Source organism: Plecotus auritus (assembly GCF_963455305.1).
Source record: "Plecotus auritus genome assembly, chromosome: 5".
NCBI lineage: Eukaryota > Metazoa > Chordata > Mammalia > Chiroptera > Vespertilionidae > Plecotus > Plecotus auritus.
Window position 1 is genome coordinate 183,255,580 of NC_137776.1, and position 18,405 is coordinate 183,273,984.

Consider the following 18,405-nt stretch of genomic DNA (forward strand, 5'->3'; position numbering starts at 1 on the left):
TAGAAACCTCAGGTGGAGGTAAGAACTCATTATCAGACTAAAGAAACAAATGTAAATATACATGTAATTACACCATCTCCACTTCTGTATTTGTTTGAAATTTCTCAAAATGGAAAAAATTTTAAATGCAATTGGTGAAAGCCCCGAGGTTACCTCAGTTATGTCATAATGAAGAAAGACAAGAACAAACAGGAGCACGCTGTAGGTAAACTACTCACCTCTTTAATTTTAGACGCAAGTTCCTGCCTTTCTTTTGAAACTTGGGCAATTTTTTCATCTAATTCGTGCCTCTGGAAAAAATCAGAACGCCATCTTTCAAGTTAAGCTTTTTCAAATGCTCCCCAGTGGACTGCCTCCCTCCGAGGGCGAGCCTACACCGACGACCAGCTTATTCTCCCCGCTGGTTTGCTCTGCAGTGAGGTCCTGACCCTGCATCACTGCGCATCCAGAATTGGGCTGAGCGACCCCGTGCTATCGCTGCCTCCGCACCCGTTCTGCTTGGCCAAGCAGCCTGCTCACCTCCAGCCGACACGGGCCCTTCATCCAGCCCATGCCGAGCAGTAGCCCCGTCACAGCACCTGTAAGTCCTGACAGAGTTCTCCAGCATCCCTGTGACCAAGTCTCCCTGCCCCCAGGGCCGGTTTGCCCTGACCGTCCTTCACATAACACCCGCCCGGGGAGTACGGAGTGACCAATCCAGCCTCAGCCCGGGAGCCGCAAAGCACTCCAGCTCACAGGCCCCAACAAAGGCACGTGCCCCAGGTCCTGCCGCCCCGTCTGCACTCTGCCTTGACCCCGGTGGCCCCTCAGGATGCGCTGTGTCTTTCCTCCAGGACCTGTGAGGGATCAGCTTCCCTCATGGTCTGCTGCTGGCACTCTCACCACCAGCACCCAGGCTCCGCTCAGCAGAGGGCAATCTGATCGTTTTCACACCATGCGAGGTTCCGCTGGGCCCAGGACATGGCCCCTGTGCTACTTCGGGGCATCCCAACCCCTGGGTTGTCATTCCTCCACTCGTTTCCAGGTAGTTCGAGTGAGGCTATCAATCACACCCCCATCGCCTCTGGCCACAGCGGCGGGCATGGAATGCAGGCCTGGTCAGCCATGGCACCCTTTCCCTTAACACAGGGATCAGACCTGCCTGCACACCCAGGGCTAACCCCAGCTCTTCTTTGGAACAGACGCACGGTAACAGCAGGGAGGCCTTCTCTACCAGGGGGCTTTCTCAGCTGGGCAGGAGCCCAGAGATGCTGGCACGCAGTCTTCTCCGGGAGAAGAAATGCTGACTCACCGACAAGCAGATCAAGGTGGAGAAATGGCATCATTTGCTAAAGTTAATCCCTCCCAGATGTCCCAGGTCTAGGTGCCAGTGAATTCCATTTCTAACTTAACTTTTTTCTATATTTAAAAAAAAATTTTATTTACTGCTTTGAGAGAGAGAAACATCGATGTGTTTTCCACTTATTTATATACCCACTGGCTGGATTCTTGTATGTGCCCTGACCAGGGACTGAACCTGCAACCTTAGCACATCTGGACGTCACTCTAACCAACGCAGCTACCCAGCCAGGACTTGTCTAACTTAACTTGGATTAAATTTAACTTGCAATTGAAAGACACCTAATGAATTGAGTGCAATTTTAGTATAAGGCAGGCAACAGCGAACTACAGCCTATGGACCAAATTCAACGTGCCATCTGTTTTTGTAAATAAAGTTTTATTGGAACATAGCCACCCCCTTTGTTTAGGATGGCACATCTCCTGCTGTTTCTGTGCTACCACAGCAGAGCTGAGAAGTCGAAACAGACCGTTTACTATCTCGTCCTTTTCAAAAAAAGTTTAACTTTTTTGTAAGGCATACCACTTTTGTCTAAATTTTTATCAACAAATTATGCTATTCCACAATGAAAAATGGCATCAAATACTTATCAACTAGTTTGTGTACCTATGATATATTAAAAACCATTCAGCAAGAAATGTTTAGCTACCTGGATTCCTCTTCCATATCGGCTTAAAGCACGCTGGCGGGAAAGTTCATCTAGTTGATGGTCTAGATGTTCCTTTCTTCTATGCATCTCCTGAACGTAAGAAGGTAAGTCTTTTTCTTAAAAAAAAAAAAAAAAAAAAAAAAAAGATAAAGACGTGTATGCCCATTCTCACACACACATATGCATAATAAGAAGAAAAACTAGTTGTCAAAGCCACACTACCTCTAAGGTCTCCCGTTACCTTAAATGCCCAAACCACTGTCCACCGTACAAAAGGAAACGGAGCTAACGTTAGTATGAACCATGTTCAGTACTTACTCATTCTGTGGTTAACTTGGTTGTCCAAGCTGAATTTTAGGACCTCAGTATTAATAGACCTTTCTGGACCCAGACGTACTAAATTGATATCTCCACAGTTTCCTGTTGGTAAGAATCACACTTCAGAGATTAATGAGGACACTGCCAACCTCTGTCCATCATCACGTGTATTTCTAAGCAAATTTATTAATCAGAGCAGGGAGCTAATGTGGACTAATGAACTGGAGGCCTGGAACTCCACTGGAGCTCCATACACGTTACTGTAGACAGTCTTTGTAGCAACCCTGTAAGATAAGTACTTACCATTTCTACTTAATGAAAGCTGGCGAGGTTGTAAACCTTAATTGCAATGTAAACATTACACTGCAAAGCTGAGATTCTATTATACTAATGGTTCTCAAATTATGTTTTTTAGAACATTCCATGGTAGAATATATTTGGAAAATGGTCAGTTAAAGATAAAAAAGATTTCTTAACTGCAGGATGTTTAAAAAATATAGAGACTTTTCTCTATCACTACATAGAACAATCTTATTTGAGCATCAACCCTCTTCTGCAGAATCTACAGAACAAAGCTTTGAAACTCTGCTCCCCCTCACTTTCTACTCCACTAGAAACACCTAGAGATGGATGCCCCATAGATTATTACAAACATTCTTCAAATTGCAGGTAAGTTCGTAAGAAGGCAGGACAGCCCTAACCGGTTTGGCTCAGTGGATAGTGTCGGCCTACAGACTGAAAGGTCCCAGGTTCGATTCCGGTCAAGGGCATGTACCTTGGTTGCAGGCACATCCCCAGTAGGAGGCGTGCAAGAGGCAGCTGATCAGTGTTTCTCTCTCATTGATGTTTCTAGCTCTCTATCCCTCTTCCTTCCTCTCTGTAAACAATCAATAAAATATATTTTTAAAAAAAGAAGGCAGGACAGATTCTAGGTCCCAAAACAAAGTGAAAGCTGGAAAGCAGAGCTGAAAGCCCTGAGCTGCTGTGGCTGCCCGGAGGGTGAGGGTGAGGGTGAGGGTGAGGGTACATTCAATAAAATGCCGATGAAAATCTTTAGCTTCACAGCGTGTGACAACCACACCGGCAAAACTACCATTCCAATCAAGATACAGAAGTCCTTCCTCTAAGTGGGCTTGGATTGAAACCCCGACAGAAAGCCACTGGGCCTGAAGCCAATGGGGGGACGAGAAGAATGAACCTGTCTTGTCCTGGCTCAGCTGGGACATTTCTCTGCTGGGGCTTTCCAATCAGGCCTGTGCCACAGGTGAATTTAGAGACGAAATATATAATACAGGAAATGACAAAGGTGACCCTCAGAAATATAGATGAGATTTAAAAAATGAGAGTACAAGGAACAACTTTATACCAATATATTTGAAAACATAAATGAAGTGAAATTTTTCTTAAAAATGTGAATTAGCAAAACTCACTCAAATCTGGAAAATTTGAGTAGACTTGTAACAAAGACATTAATTTTATTTTATATTAAATGTTTTTTACTGATTTCAGAGAAGAAGGGAGAGGGAGACAAAAACACCAATGATGAGAGAGAATCACCGATTGGCCGTCTCCTGCACACCCCCTAATGGGGATCGGGCCTGCAACCAGGCATGTGCCCTGACCGGGAATTGAACCGTGACCTCCTGGTTCATGGGGCTCAAGCACTGAGCCACACTGGCTGCGGTAAACACTCTATACCTGTGTTGGAGAAACACCCACATGTATAGGAATGTTCACGGCAATAAGGTATGAAATAACAAAAAATGGAAGAGAACCTAAATGTCTATCAATAGATAATGAATACACCGTGCACCCCTACAGTGAAATACCCCCAGCAGGTGACGTGAGTGACTGTGTTGATAGACAGTGACATCCACAAAATCATGAACCTCACAAACATACCGCGGCTGGGAATGTGGCTAACTAACAACGCAGTGTAAGTTTCACAGGCCAATGCATTCCATCTGTAGCTAACACGGAAAGAAAACCGGTGTGGGCCCCCGAAAAAAGACGGCACGCCCCAGGCTCCGGGAGCTGGGTGTAGCCACGTGAGTAGGTCTGTCCAAAAGGAAGCAGGCAGAGGTGCTACTGGCCGTGTGCGGGAACTTTCCTGAAAACTAGGCTAGGATGTGCCTCTGTCCCCTCTTCGCCCCCCCCCGGGACACTTGCTGCTGCATGTGACTGCTGGAGCTGGAGCAGCCGTCTGTGACCGTGGGGTGCACTAGGGAATGAGGCCACACACAGCGGAGCAGCAGGACAGAGGAGCCCGGGTCTCTGAGACTCAACCCAGCACGGCCTGAGCTGCCGCCCTCTGACTGTCCGAGTAAGAAAGAAAGAAACTTCTATCATACTTAAGCCACTGATTTGGAGTTGCTCTTGTCTGCAGCCAAATCTAATGCTAACTGAGAAAAGGTACTGCCGGGAACCCTCAGGAAGAAGAAAATGTGGTCAGGAAGGAGGACCCTGAGCGTGGGAAGAGCCTGACCCCACCCACCACTCAAGGCGTGCGCCGTGGGAATGAGGGTCGGGCAGGCAGGAGCTCTCACACCTGCACCCAGGCGTCCTCACTCATCTGCGCTGCTCTCTTCACCAACAGCCACTACGATGTGCTGGCCGTGACCCTGGGGCACTGCCGCCCTGCGCTTCGCTCTTCAGTCTCTCCTCCTCCAACACGGAGACGGGCTTCTTTAACCTCAGCCCCGAGAATCGCTGCCACAGTGAGCACTGCTCCAGCTTTCCAGGCACCAAGTAGCCACTCAGCCCCACCAGGCACCCCCTAACCCAGGGGTGGGCAAACTTTTTGACTCGAGGGCCACAATGGGTTCTTAAACTGGACAGGAGGGCCGGAACAAAAGCATGGATGGAGTGTTTGTGTGAACTAATATAAATTCAAAGTAAAGGAGCGGAGGGGAGAGCAAGAGAACCGGATAGAACAGCCGGATCCGGCCCGCGGGCCATAGTTTGCCCACGGCTGGTCTAGGCACTGGGACACCACAGTGGAGGAGTCACCCTCGCCCTTGGGGAATGTACTCCATTTCGTCTGTACCGACCCCGTCCCGGCTGTACCGACCCCGTCCCGGCTATACCGACCCTGTTCCGGCTGTACCAACCCCGTTCCGGCTGTACCGACCCCGTCCCGGCTGTACCGACCCCGTTCCGGCTGTACCGACCCCGTCCCGGCTATACCGACCCTGTTCTGGCTGTACCGACCCCGTCCCAGCTATACCGACCCTGTTCTGGCTGTACCGACCCCGTCCCGGCTATACTGACCCCGTCCCGGCTGTACCGACCCCGTCCCGGCTGTACCGACCCCGTTCCGGCTGTACCAACCCTGTTCTGGCTGTACTGACTGAGCTGGGTGTGAACTCTCACCTCTGGGCCTTTTTCCTGATAGGAATTCTGCTGGCATCCCCTCCCCCACACCCCTGCCCTGGCCAACTCCTATGCGCTCTTCAGGTTTCACCTCAGGCACCACTTGCTCCGGAAGCCTTCCGAGCCCTCACGGGACTGAGTCAAGGGTCGTCTGAAGGTGCCAGGCAGTTCCCACATTTCCCTCCTTCTAGAGAGCTCAAAGCTGGTCCTCTCACTGCCCACGCCTCCATCCTCTTCCTCCTGGGCTGTCTTCCGGAGGCTTCACTGCGGAAACCTCAGCACTCAGCTCAGGGCCTGGCACCCAGAAAACGCTTACAATATTTGCTGCAAGAATCACTCAGGACAGCGGGGCCCAGCCATGGACAGGTTACCACCAGCAAGGGCTTGCTCTTATCCTGCACAGCTGCCCACACTAAACACGAAAACAAACAGAACGCTCGTGAACAGCCGCCGCAGGATCATACCCAGAGGGTTCTTCTTGTCTTTACACCGTTCTTTGAATTCCAGGATGATTTTTTTCATCAGCTCATCCACAGCGGCGTTGGAAGGCGCGCACACGAGCACGCGGTTCTGCTTGATCTTGGCGTTGGAGTTTTCATCCAACTGCCCCCTCCTCTGGTTCCGCAATTCGCCACATGCACCAAACAAACAGAACAGCAATGAGCCCGATGTGTCAGCGCATCCTTTTCTCTACTCCCGCGCGCGTTTGCAGTTCCCCTTACAGGCAGCTCACATGTCTAAAAGCATCTACAGCTTACACTGGCATTCATTACTCCGGCACAGAATCTCCTCCCGACCTCCTTGCGCCTTACCTCACTATTCACTTATTTTACTCAGTATGCAATCCGACTAAAATGTAGCCAGGAAGAACTCAAGGCGGCTGCCTGGCAGATGTGACCTAGAATGAAACCAGAAGACCACCCTCGGGCCCTTAGGATTAGTTTCACCCAAGACAGCATCTTCTGCCCTTTTTATTTCTTAGAACCTCTCTCCCTCTGCTCCCCGCCCCCGCGCCCCCCTCCCCGCCCCGCTCTGATCAAGTTCCACACAGTAACAAGGGCACACTGACAGGAAGAGAGGCACACGTCGGTTAATTCAAGGGCGGCGGCACCACGCCCTCAGCCACAGCACAGACCCCGGCGTCTCTACCTCGGTCAGCAGGCGGTACAGGAGGCCAACGATGGTTTTTGATTTCCCTGTCCCAGGTGGCCCATGAATCAGACAGATCTTGGCGACCGCCGGGGAGTGTTTCACCATGGCATACGCCGTTTCTATCGCTTTCTTCTGGTCTTCGTTGAAATCTCTTAAGAAGGCAGTCTGCGCGAAAGACAGGAGTGAGAATGACAGGGCAAGACCCCAAAGGGCCCACCCTTAACCCAAAGCCACCTTCTCTAGTGGAAAGAAAGGCACTCTGCAGGCTTTGGCCCAGCAATGAACAGTGTATTTTTATCGGGATTCTTACAATGAGGATGACAATAAGCTGTTCTATACTTCTCTATTTCTTCTTTGGTTCTTCCCATTTTAGTCAGCTCTCTCCTTAGGAAAACAAGTGATACCGTGGAAAGAGCATGGATGTGGATGCAGATCTGAGTCTAAACCTCCGTCTTACTCACAAGCCAGGGCTCTTAAAACCCTTAACCTCTCTTAGCCCCCGACTTTGTAGATCTGGGGAGGGGGGCGGGCTCCTTGAAGGGTGAGGACTGACAGAGCTGATGTATGTGAAAGCCCTAGCACACTGCAGGGGTAAAAATATTACATCCTTTTGCCTTTCTCTGTGTTAATTTCCTGGAATGTCTATGAAGCTCTTCCAAGGAGATATGCGTTCACACAAAATGACAGCTTCATCTCCACACTTGCCACACTCAATTCTCCTACGCCGGAACTTTAACCACCTAATGACATCAAGGCAGAATGCTCACCTAACATTTTAATGTTGCTCTCCAGGCACACTGCCAGTTCTTTACAGAACCACACCTTCCTCCTGCGGAGGCAAGCTGACCCACTCACACACTCCGCAACAGCAAAGACGACTAAGCACTAAACGACCTCCCCGTGCACCAGTGTGTGTTCTTTTTTTTTTTTTTTTTTTTTTTTTAAATATATTTTATTGACTTTTTACAGAGAGGAAGGGAGAGGGATAGAGAGTTAGAAACATCGATGAGAGAGAAACATTGATCAGCTGCCTCTTGCACACCTCCCACTGGGGATGTGCCCGCAACCAAGTTACGTGCCCTTGACCGGAATCAAACCTGGGACCCTTCAGTCCGCAGGCTGACGCTCTATCCACTGAGCCAAACCGGTTTTGGCACCAGTGTGTGTTCTGTTGTTGCCACAGGAATAGGCAGCAGAGACCCACAACACGATGCTTTCTCACCCTGACAGGAAACTGCCCCTGGGATCAGTCATCACTCACAATTCGCTCAGACGTTGTAGCGAGTAGATCTTTTGTACAGAAGTCCATGGGGTTTGGGTTCAGAATAGCTCTGGCCAGTTGGTTTCGACTATTCAACAAAGACATTGCTTTCAGCTTCCTTTGTGTAGTTACCAGCGAACTGATCACAACACATCGCACGGTTTCGTTGACACTGACTGGGAAGTTATCCTGCGTCTGGATGGAGAGGGAACACTCATATTTCCCATTATGCACTAGATCAAGAAAGAGAAAAGCCATTTCAGTTCCCGGTGAGTCATGTCCAGTTCCAAAGGCTATTCAGAACTGGTATTTCATCACGTATGGCTTTGTATGACATGCTATATAAATAACTCACTCAATAACCACTTCTTAAAGGCCTCCCTGGAGCCGGCAATGCTCCTCTCCTCCAGAGGCTTCTTTTCTTAGCAGGGAGAGGCAGACAACCAAGAAACACACAGGCGGAGCTAAGCAGGTGCTCCGAAGAGAGCAGCAGGGGGTGAGGCAGGGATCGCGGCGGCAGACAGGAGTCGGGGCAGGGCTTCCTGATCAGGCGACACTTAAGCGAGGACTGGCCGAAGGGCCACTCAGGAGGCTCCCGCAGTCATCCAGGGACAAGTTAATGGCGGGGGGACCAGGGTGCAGTAGCAGAGTTGGGGCCTGAGTTCGGGGTACCTTGCAAAGAAAGACTTGCTAGGATTTGCTGCTGGATTGGGGTGCAGTGTAAGATGAAGAGGCTCTGCCCAGTAAAGGAACAGCAGATGTTGCACGAGGTTTGAAAGGCAGAGATGTCTGGGGGTTGGCTGCGTGAGGAGTTCCGGGAGAGAGACTGCTTCAGAAACACGTACTGACAGATGTAACCCTCTGCCAGCGTCAGGCACGCCTGTGTCCCGTTTCTGCTCTCTGAACGCACCTACACTGAGACTGCGCTCTGGTCGCACTGACAGTAACCACGACCAGCGACTACACAGCCTGATGCTGAACTTAAAGGGGCCTCGTCGCTGTTTTTAAAATGTGACGCAAAAGGCAAGAACAATAAAATCATGTTCTCCCTGGGACTAGGAAAGCACCCAGGTCAGAACGGCAGCCTGGCCTACAGAAGGACAGGCACTTTGCAGCCACGCATAAGGAGGCTGCAGGGCTGGGCTTCCATCTAATGCTGAGAATGACCTTGGCCGCGGTACTTAACTGCCTGACCCCTCACTTCCTGACAGGTGGGAACAAGTAATTCTTACTGCTTTGCAGGGCTTGGGAGGATGATAAAGGTGACAGGAAGGATAAGGCACACAGCAGGTGCTCATTAAATTCAAGCTAGCTTTTCTGTAATACTAACCTAGGGAAAGCAGTCCCTCCAACCCACTGGGTGGGGTGACGTAAACAGTAAACAGTAAACCCCTCACGTTGCCTCACGTTTAGTCATATGTTCAGTCTCCGCATTCATAATGAGCCACACAGCCAAGGTTGAAATGTGATGTAAGATATAACAAACCGGTGACTTACAGGTGGTCTGTTTCATAACAAACACAATGCAGATGAAGGAATATACCGCAAGGAGAGGACATTTCAAAAGGAAGCTTTTAAATTATAAGTCTAGAGCAATAAATACTGGACCTTTTCCAGAGGAGTCTAGAGAAGATAAAAGAGGACTCGGAATGGCAAGTCATCCACCTAGAGGTCCAATGAATGTACAAGTGACCCTTGAACTACACAGGGCTCAGACGTGCCCAACCCCCTCCTCGCAGTCAAAAACCCAGGTGTAACTTTTGGCTCCCCAAAACTTAACTGTTATAGCCTACCGCTGACCAGAAACATTACCTATAACACAGGTGATTAGTACGTATGTTGAATGTTACACGTATTCACACTGTATCTTAAAGTAAGCTGGACAAAACATAACGTGTTCTGAGAACCGTAAGGAAAATAGTTACAGTATCTACAACAATCCGCGCATACATGGGCCCGCGCGGTTCAAACCTGGTGTTCGAAGGTCGGCTGCAGGGCACACTCACGCTGGGAAGGAGACGTGGGGGAAGCAGGGGGAGCTTACAGCCGGGACTTCCCTGCAGCGTCTCGGGAGGTACTTACTGACTGACGTGCGGCGAAATTTCTGAACGTAAGCACAGTGATAGTCATGGGAAGCTTGGATGGCATTCCTCTCCGTGTCTCTCTTCTCTCCTTTCAGTCTCTCGGGAACCAAAAACACCAAGTCGTTCTCCTTTGGGTGAAGCTGTTTGGACAGTTCATATTCCTCAAGAAAAACTACAGGACAAGAAGAAGTCAGCATTTATCTTCATAGAATTGTTTTACTTTTCAAATTACACGAGAAATTTTATTCAGAAAGTTACGAAGGCAGAAGTGAGCCAGCTGGCTACAGAGGAAGCTGCAGAACCAGGAGGGCCCCTGGAGCTCCGGAGAGGGAAAGGCAAAGGTAGTCACGGGCCTGGGGAAGCAGGGAGGACAGGAAGGCAAGGGCGTGCCCCGAGGGACTCCGCCCCCATTATTTTAAGGGCAAATGACAGGAGCCAAAGCCCGTGCCAAGTCCCAGTGCGTAGGCAGCACCAGCGCTGCCCACACACTGCAGGTGGGCAGCCCACAGATACTGATTACCCAGAACCTCACGTTTCTCACAGACTGCTGAAAAGCCCACACAGATGAAAACATAACATTTAACGTTCAGAAGTAGCTGAAACATTTACTTCCCTTGAAGTTTACTTTAGTTTTTAATCAAGAAATTTTATCTTTTGCTCCCCCCTTTCGGAACCCCAGGGGAAAGCCCAGAAGCAGATCCAAGGACACGTAAGAGTGCTGAGCCTCCTGGTGGCGTTTCAATCACGGGGAAAGAACAGCTGTAAGGAAGTGGGTTGGGAAAACAGCGCAAGCACCAGCATAAACATGCTCGGTGCCCATCGCCAAATCCCGCAACCCTGAATCAAGCATGCGGTCCCCGCACGAGGCGGACTGCGCCACTGCGCCTAAGTGCTTTCGAAACGCAGCACCGAGGAAGCGTCTGTTTGGAGCCATCGAGAACAAATGCAACGACGAAGACTTACTGGCTGAGCTCCAGAAGGGGCGGGCCCAGCATTTCCCTGGGAACTCTGAGCTGCTCAGGGAGTGGCAGCCGGGGCGACCTGGGGCGACCCTGCTCGCTGGGGCACACCGTGCCTTTCTTCCCCCGTGTGTAGCTTTACCTTTTCTCCCGAAGTTCTAGGGGTCCCCGCGAGACTTGCAACCAGGCAGAACAGCCGCTCATCCTGAGCTGACCCCGAGCCTGTGTCCAAGGCCCCCTTTCTCTCTGACCACCCAGTGGCTGACAGCAGCCCCGTCTTGGCTCACTTCTTTGCTGTAACATTTCTCAGGAGCCAAAGCAGAGCCCCCCCCACCCCAAGGCTCTCCTGCTGCTGCTTCTGCCCTAATTCCTTCCTTCGTTTCACTGTCCCGAGCTTTAACAGACACCCTCTAAAAACACGTAACATTTTTAAAGACAGCGGCGGGAGTCCAGGGCCCGCGCAGAGCTGGTTCCCGGAAGCCGTCCCGCTTCGGGGTGGGGCCGTGAAGGACCACACCCAGGGGTGAAGCGGAAGAAACTAGCCTTCCCGTGGGCAGCCCAGCTTCAGGTCACCTCGGAACCTCAGAAAAACAGTCCCTGAGACCAGGCGCCACGCCTTCTAACACGGAAAGCTTAACCTGGGGCAGCACCCAAACAGGGCACAGGCACCTCTGCACACTGCGGTTTGCCGACACCTCCTCTAGACGTAAGGGAGTCTCTCTGAGCTGCAGCAGGCACAGAGCACGAATCACACACACTCACTCACACACACACACACACTCACTCACACACACACACTCACACACTCACACACACTCACACATACACACTCACACACACACACACACACTCACACACACTCACTCACACACACACTCACACACACACACACACTCACACACACACACACTCACACACACACACACTCACACACACACACACACTCACACACACACACTCACACACACACTCACTCACACACACACTCACACACACACACACACACACTCACACACACACTCACACACACTCACTCACACACACTCACTCACACACACACTCACACACACACACACACTCACACACACACACACTCACACACACACACTCACACACACACACACTCACACACACTCACACACACACACTCACACACACACACACTCACACACACACACACTCACACACACACACACACACACTCACACACACACACACACTCACACACACACACTCTCACACACACACACACACACACACACACTCACACACACACACTCACACACACTCACACACACACACACACACTCACACACACACTCACACACACTCACTCACACACACTCACTCACACACACACTCACACACACACACTCACACACACACACACTCACACACACACACTCACACACACACACACTCACACACACTCACACACACACACACTCACACACACACACACACACTCACACACACACTCACACACACACACTCACACACACACACTCTCACACACACACACACACACACACACTCACACACACACACTCACACACACACACACTCACAATGCAGTTGTTATGTTAAATAAGAAATTCTTACAAAGAATAAAGTACGAACTTTTAGGACATCACTAGAGTCAAAATGCAAGCCCGAGTGGCAGCACGGCCTGCGCCAGCCATGAGAGCCCTCACAAGCAGTGAGGAGAAGGGCAGAGAGGAAGGAAGCTGGAAAAGAGCCTGCGAAGGCACTCCCCCCCCCTCCCCCCAAGAGGTCACTGAGGCACCTGCTAACTCTATGAGGGCCCCACTGACTAGCACAGCCTTGGGCAAACTACGGCCCGCGGGCCGGATCCGGCTGTTCTATCCGGTTCTCTTGCTCTCCCCTCCGCTCCTTTACTTTGAATTTATATTAGTTCACACAAACACTCCATCCATGCTTTTGTTCCGGCCCTCCGGTCCAGTTGAAGAACCCATGGTGGCCCTCGAGTCAAAAAGTTTGCCCACCCCTGGACTAGCACAAAGGCCACCACCAAATAAAGCCAACAGGCCATCACACAGACGTGTTGGTGAGGCCGGAGGGTGGGACTTCTCAGACTGCTGGGGCAGGGTTCCGCCCAGCAGGCATGGCATCATCTGGCCACGCTGACCTTAGGTGTCAGGAGGCCCTGAGACTCCGCAGTCCCCTTCTGGACGCAGCCACAGAAATGCCCTCACGGTAACACCGAGTGATCACGGTGACGTTACACATGCAATGCTGCGTGTGAAGTCACCCAGCAGGCCGAGGCCGCACCCTCTGGAAGGCCTGTTCCCACGGTGGGCCCCTGGCACCTGGGAACGTGTATTTCGAACCGTTCTCTTCCTTTGCTGATGGGAACGCTCACCGTGCCTAAACTGTGTGCAGGAAGAATATGGTTTATGCCCAACACCGCTTTCCTTCTGGAAGTCAGGAATGCAGGCTGGGCTGTGGGCACCGAATGGCCAATGAGCTTCCCTGTGGGTTAGGTTTCACCTGAGCCGGCAGGACCGGGACCGGGCCCAGGGTGTCCTGCGTGACTCCATTGGCGGAGAACTCGGGGAGCGTGCTCCCAGTTTCCTCGTCTTCACCCCATTCTCTTTCCCTTCGCTGATGTTGCTTTGCGTCCTTTGCCATAATTAAGTCACAGCCACAAGCGTGACAATATGCTGACCCTCTCAGCCAATCACTGAACCTGGGGGTGGCCTTGGAGAGCCCTGCTAGGGAAAATGTCTACCAACAGTGACAGTGCGATGTGGCCATACAATCATACACAGGCTGTCCCGCTAAAATGCATATGCACTTCAAGAGCTGATAACTCCATTTCCACTCCTTTCGCGTTTAATTAACTTGAAAAATGGGTGAGGCCAGACTAAGCTTTGAACAAAGAAAATTTACGCTGAAGTGCCACTAGCCTTCTTTTTTATGGGCATACATAAAAACTAGCACCAGTCGACAAACTGAGGGCACACAACTACCAAACGAAATGACTCTTGATGTTTATGACTCCACTGCTCCCCATTATCACAGTGCCTGGACCAGGACAGCCAGTTTGAAAACAAGTGCTGACCAGAAAAAATGTTCCTGAGACATATGTAATACTTTCAACAATAAAGAAATTTTAAAAAATCATTTCTGCAGATTCTTTTAAATGTTAAAAATGAACTGTACAGATGAATGCCATATAAATTAGTGATTTAAATACTATTTACAACAAAGCATCCAAATTAAAAAGAAAACCTCCCTAACAGAAAAAAAGCACGAAGGGCACACCGAGACCATTTGTCTTGCCCCACGACCCCCAATAATACAAAGGACCGGTGAAGATCTGGGGGCAAAACCACCACCTCAAATGAGACCCATTTCCATATATAAATCTGAAAGAGTTTAAATCAGCAAATGCGGGAGATATACGTTCTTACACCCATAACAGAAGTGGAAGTGATATTCCTCTCAGTAGCAGCGGCAATATGAGTCCAAGTCTCAAAATGTGCGGCATCCTGTTGGACTCGGCAAAGGTTCACTCAGTGTTTATAACAGTGAGAAACGGTGAACCGTGTCCACATCTAACTAGCCGTGACCGGCTAAATGCAACCAGGAATATGCTCACAGTGGCAGAACTACAAGTACTGAACATGCCATCTTCATTTAGTGACTCTGCAAAGACATCTACAATATAGCAAATGAAAGTAAGTCAAGTGTAAGCTTCAGGAAGGCAGGAATTTTCTGGTGTGTTTTTTTTAACATCTACATACCGAGCATCTATATCTTACGATCAGAGAGTGTATACAGAGTTGATTGTATGGAAAATAACATAGTAATTAATAAATAATACAAGAATAAACTTGGGTACTCACCGCTGCAAACCTACCTTCCCTCACTCTGTATAAAGCCACTAGAATGGTGGGGGATGTCTTTTTTACCGCTGGCTCATAGTACCTAAATCTGTAACGAGCATTTAGTACCTGGCCTCCAAAACAGACACACGTGCTTTTTCCTTAGGTGAATCTATGAAGGAGGATGGACTTGGGGGAGCACGTCATAATGCTACTGTGATCACTCATGTGTCCCTTAGTGTTACTGTGAGGGCATTTCTGTGGCGTATGTCCAGAAGGGGACTGCGGCGTCTCAGGGTCTACGCATACCTAAGTTCAGCTTGGCCAGATAATGCCATGCCTGCTGTGCGGAATTCTGCCCCAGCAGTGTCTGAGAAGTCACACGCTCTGTGCCTCACCAACACGCTCTCATTTTAGAGTTCTCAATATGTGGCTTATTTATAACGGATACATACATGCAATTATATGTTTTACACTGATCATGAAATGAAAAGATAGACAGCAGGAATATTTACTCAGAATCTATAAACACTATTATTACAACCCACCCTTCACCCCATCTCGCCCCTTCACTCACCCTCTCCCCCATGTCTAGCTTCCATGAACACTTTGGCCCGTGGTATTCTATTTACAGAATGATTAAAACCATAAATGTTCTATTCGTAACTGTCCCAGTAATTATCCTCATTAAGACTTTAAACATATTCTTTGTAAGAGGTTACAAATTCATCTTAAGAAACCTATGCCCCAGAAAAATCAGTGATACTTCCTCAAATAGAAATGTCCAATTATTATACGATACGTTCCAAGTTACATAAGAAAGAACTTACCCACCAACTCCCAGTATTTTTTATATTCCGCAGGAAATTTTCGTAACTTCAACTCATAGAATTTTCCTCTGTTTGGAGAGTTGATCCATTCCTGTGCTACCTATACAAAGCCACAAAAAGCAGATGAAGAAAGCAAAAACATTCTGGAAAGCCGATGCTAAACAGCACCATTTCCCAAAACCACAGCAAAATCCACAACCTAGAATCCCAGGTGGCAGAAACACTAACAATTAACTGGGGATTCCAGTTTCCTGATGAGCACTAAGAGGATCTTAGAAGTTGCCGCTCCATCCTAACGGAGTAAAAATCTGAACAAAGCGAAAAATCAACAACTCCTCTTCCATTCAACAGAGAAGCGAGGTTCCTGCCCACAAAACTGGGGACAGGCAGGTGGATACAGCCAGCCACACTCACAGAGCAGACCCCGTAAGTAAGAACCTGTCAGGCAGGAAACCCTGACCTTTAACTGACCAGTTGCTGGAGGCTTGGCATGGACAATTCTAATGTTAAAAACTCTAGGCCCTAGAGGGACCCAGTAGAGGGGCCCCACTTGGTGAGTTTTACACGGGGAGCGCCACAAGGTGCTCACAGTGAATCCTGGAGAAAATCCTTTGCTTCCAGCAGCCGGAGGGGAAGAAGATCCATTTTGAAACCCACCAGAGCATTCCATTCCGATCTTCTTCTTCTTCTTTTTTTTTTTTTTAAAATATATTTTATTGATATTTCATTGACATTTCACAGAGAGGAAGGGAGAGGGATAGAGAGCTAGAAACATCGATGGGAGAGAAACATCGATCAGCTGCCTCCTGCACACCTCCTACTGGAGATGTGCCCGCAACCAAGGCACATGCCCTTGACTGGAATCGAACCCGGGACCTTTCAGTCCGCAGGCCGACGCTCCATCCACTGAGCCAAACCGGTTTCGGCCCATTCTGATCTTCTTAACAAGGCCTGCTCTGTGGGGAACATTCTACCGGAGCCTAACCTGCTGGGGTGGAGTGAGCACTTCAGACGTCTGGGGGGAGAGCAATAACCAACTCAGCCACTCCCGCCTTCGGGGCCCACCCGAGGAGGTGAGGGCCTGCCCAACGTGCACAAGGCTCAGTCCAGAGGCGGGGCAATCACGGGGCTACAGACACCGCCCTCCCCCCACTCCCCACGTTCCCGACGGCCCAGTGACTGCTGCTCCTGCCACCAGCACCTCATGGCCACCTTTCCACAAAGACGGCAAGGCGTGCACCAAGGGAACCACACAACTTGAAGAACAAGCACCAGAACCAGTCCGACATGGCAGGGTGTTGGAACTACCAAACCAAAGAATTTTAAAAACTGTAGTTAACATGCTAAGAGTGTACTGGAAAAAGTAGACCATGTAAGACTAGGTAATGTAAGCAGAGATGTACATGATAAGAATAATCAGAGAAATGCTAACCGTCCAAAGCACTGGAGCAGAAATGAAGAACAAGAAGGCCTGTGACGGGCTCACTGCAGACGTGGCTGAGGAAAGACTGTCTGAGCTCGAGGCTACAGCCACAAAAACGACCAAAGCTCAAAAACAAAGGGAAACAAGAACAGCATATCCAAGAATTGTCAGACAACCGCAAAAGTGCACCGGGCAAGTAAGGGGAACCCAGAAGAGGAAGGAACAGAGAATATTTGAAGCAATAAGGACTGTGAGTTTCCCCAAATTAATGTTGGACACCAAATCCCAGATCCAGGAAGCTCAGAGAAAAAGCAGAATAAATGTCAAACCAACAAACAGAAACCCGCACGCCTAGGCCAGCAACGCGCTCGGGTGCTAACCAAGAGAATCACCAGTTGTTTTCCTGAGGTTCAAACCTAACTGGGAACTGGGCATTTCATTAGGCAGTCCTCGCCGGGGAGGGAGGGAGAGAGAACCAGGCTGATGTGCTGGGGAGGGGAGGAGGAGCTGAAGGGAGAGAGCAGCTGCTACAGTGAGTAAGAAACGGGAAAGACAAATGTGCTAAGAGAAATGTAGGATTTACTGTTTTTTGTTGCTCAGTGTAATTTATCCTTTGCCACCTCTTCAAGAGAATGGAGTAAAGGCTTCCATTACTTTAAAAAAACACACACAAAAAAACCAACTCAGCCAGTGTGGCTCAGCGGTTGAACATCGACCCATGAACCAAGAGGTCACCGGTTTGATTCCCAGTCAAGGCACATACCTGGATTGCAGGCTCAATCCCCTGTAGGGTGTGTATAGGAGGAGGCTGATAGACATTATCATCTACTAGTGGTCCAGTGCACGAAATTCATGCATGGAGGGGAGGGGTTCCCTCAGCACAGCCTACACCCTCTCTAATCGGGGACCCCTTTGGATCGGGCCTAAACCGGCAACCGGACATCCCTCTCGCAATCTGGGACTGCTGGCTCCTAACCGCTCATCTGCCTGCCTGCCTGATTGCCCCTAACCCTTCCGCCTGCCTGCCTGATCGCCCCTAACTGCCCTCCCTTGCCAGCCTGATCTCGCCAACTGCTCTCCCCTGCTGGCCCGATTTCCTCCCCAACTGCCTCTGCCTGCCTGATCTTGGCCCCAACTGCCCTCCTCTGCTGGCTAATTTGGTTCTGA

General features: G+C 49.8%; 1 protein-coding gene across 1 annotated transcript in view; it reads right to left on the reverse strand.

Moving 5' to 3' along the window:
* Positions 1–18,405, reverse strand: part of SETX (senataxin) — a 58,962-nt gene that overhangs the window by 13,802 nt on the left and 26,755 nt on the right. Inside the window, exons 11-18 of the mRNA XM_080671003.1 lie at positions 15,816–15,915; positions 10,174–10,347; positions 8,092–8,324; positions 6,828–6,995; positions 6,143–6,293; positions 2,307–2,408; positions 1,989–2,104; positions 219–290 (exon numbers count right to left, since the gene is read on the reverse strand). Coding sequence (XP_080527129.1) covers positions 219–290; positions 1,989–2,104; positions 2,307–2,408; positions 6,143–6,293; positions 6,828–6,995; positions 8,092–8,324; positions 10,174–10,347; positions 15,816–15,915 — 1,116 coding nt within the window. The remainder of the gene's footprint in view (positions 1–218; positions 291–1,988; positions 2,105–2,306; positions 2,409–6,142; positions 6,294–6,827; positions 6,996–8,091; positions 8,325–10,173; positions 10,348–15,815; positions 15,916–18,405) is intronic.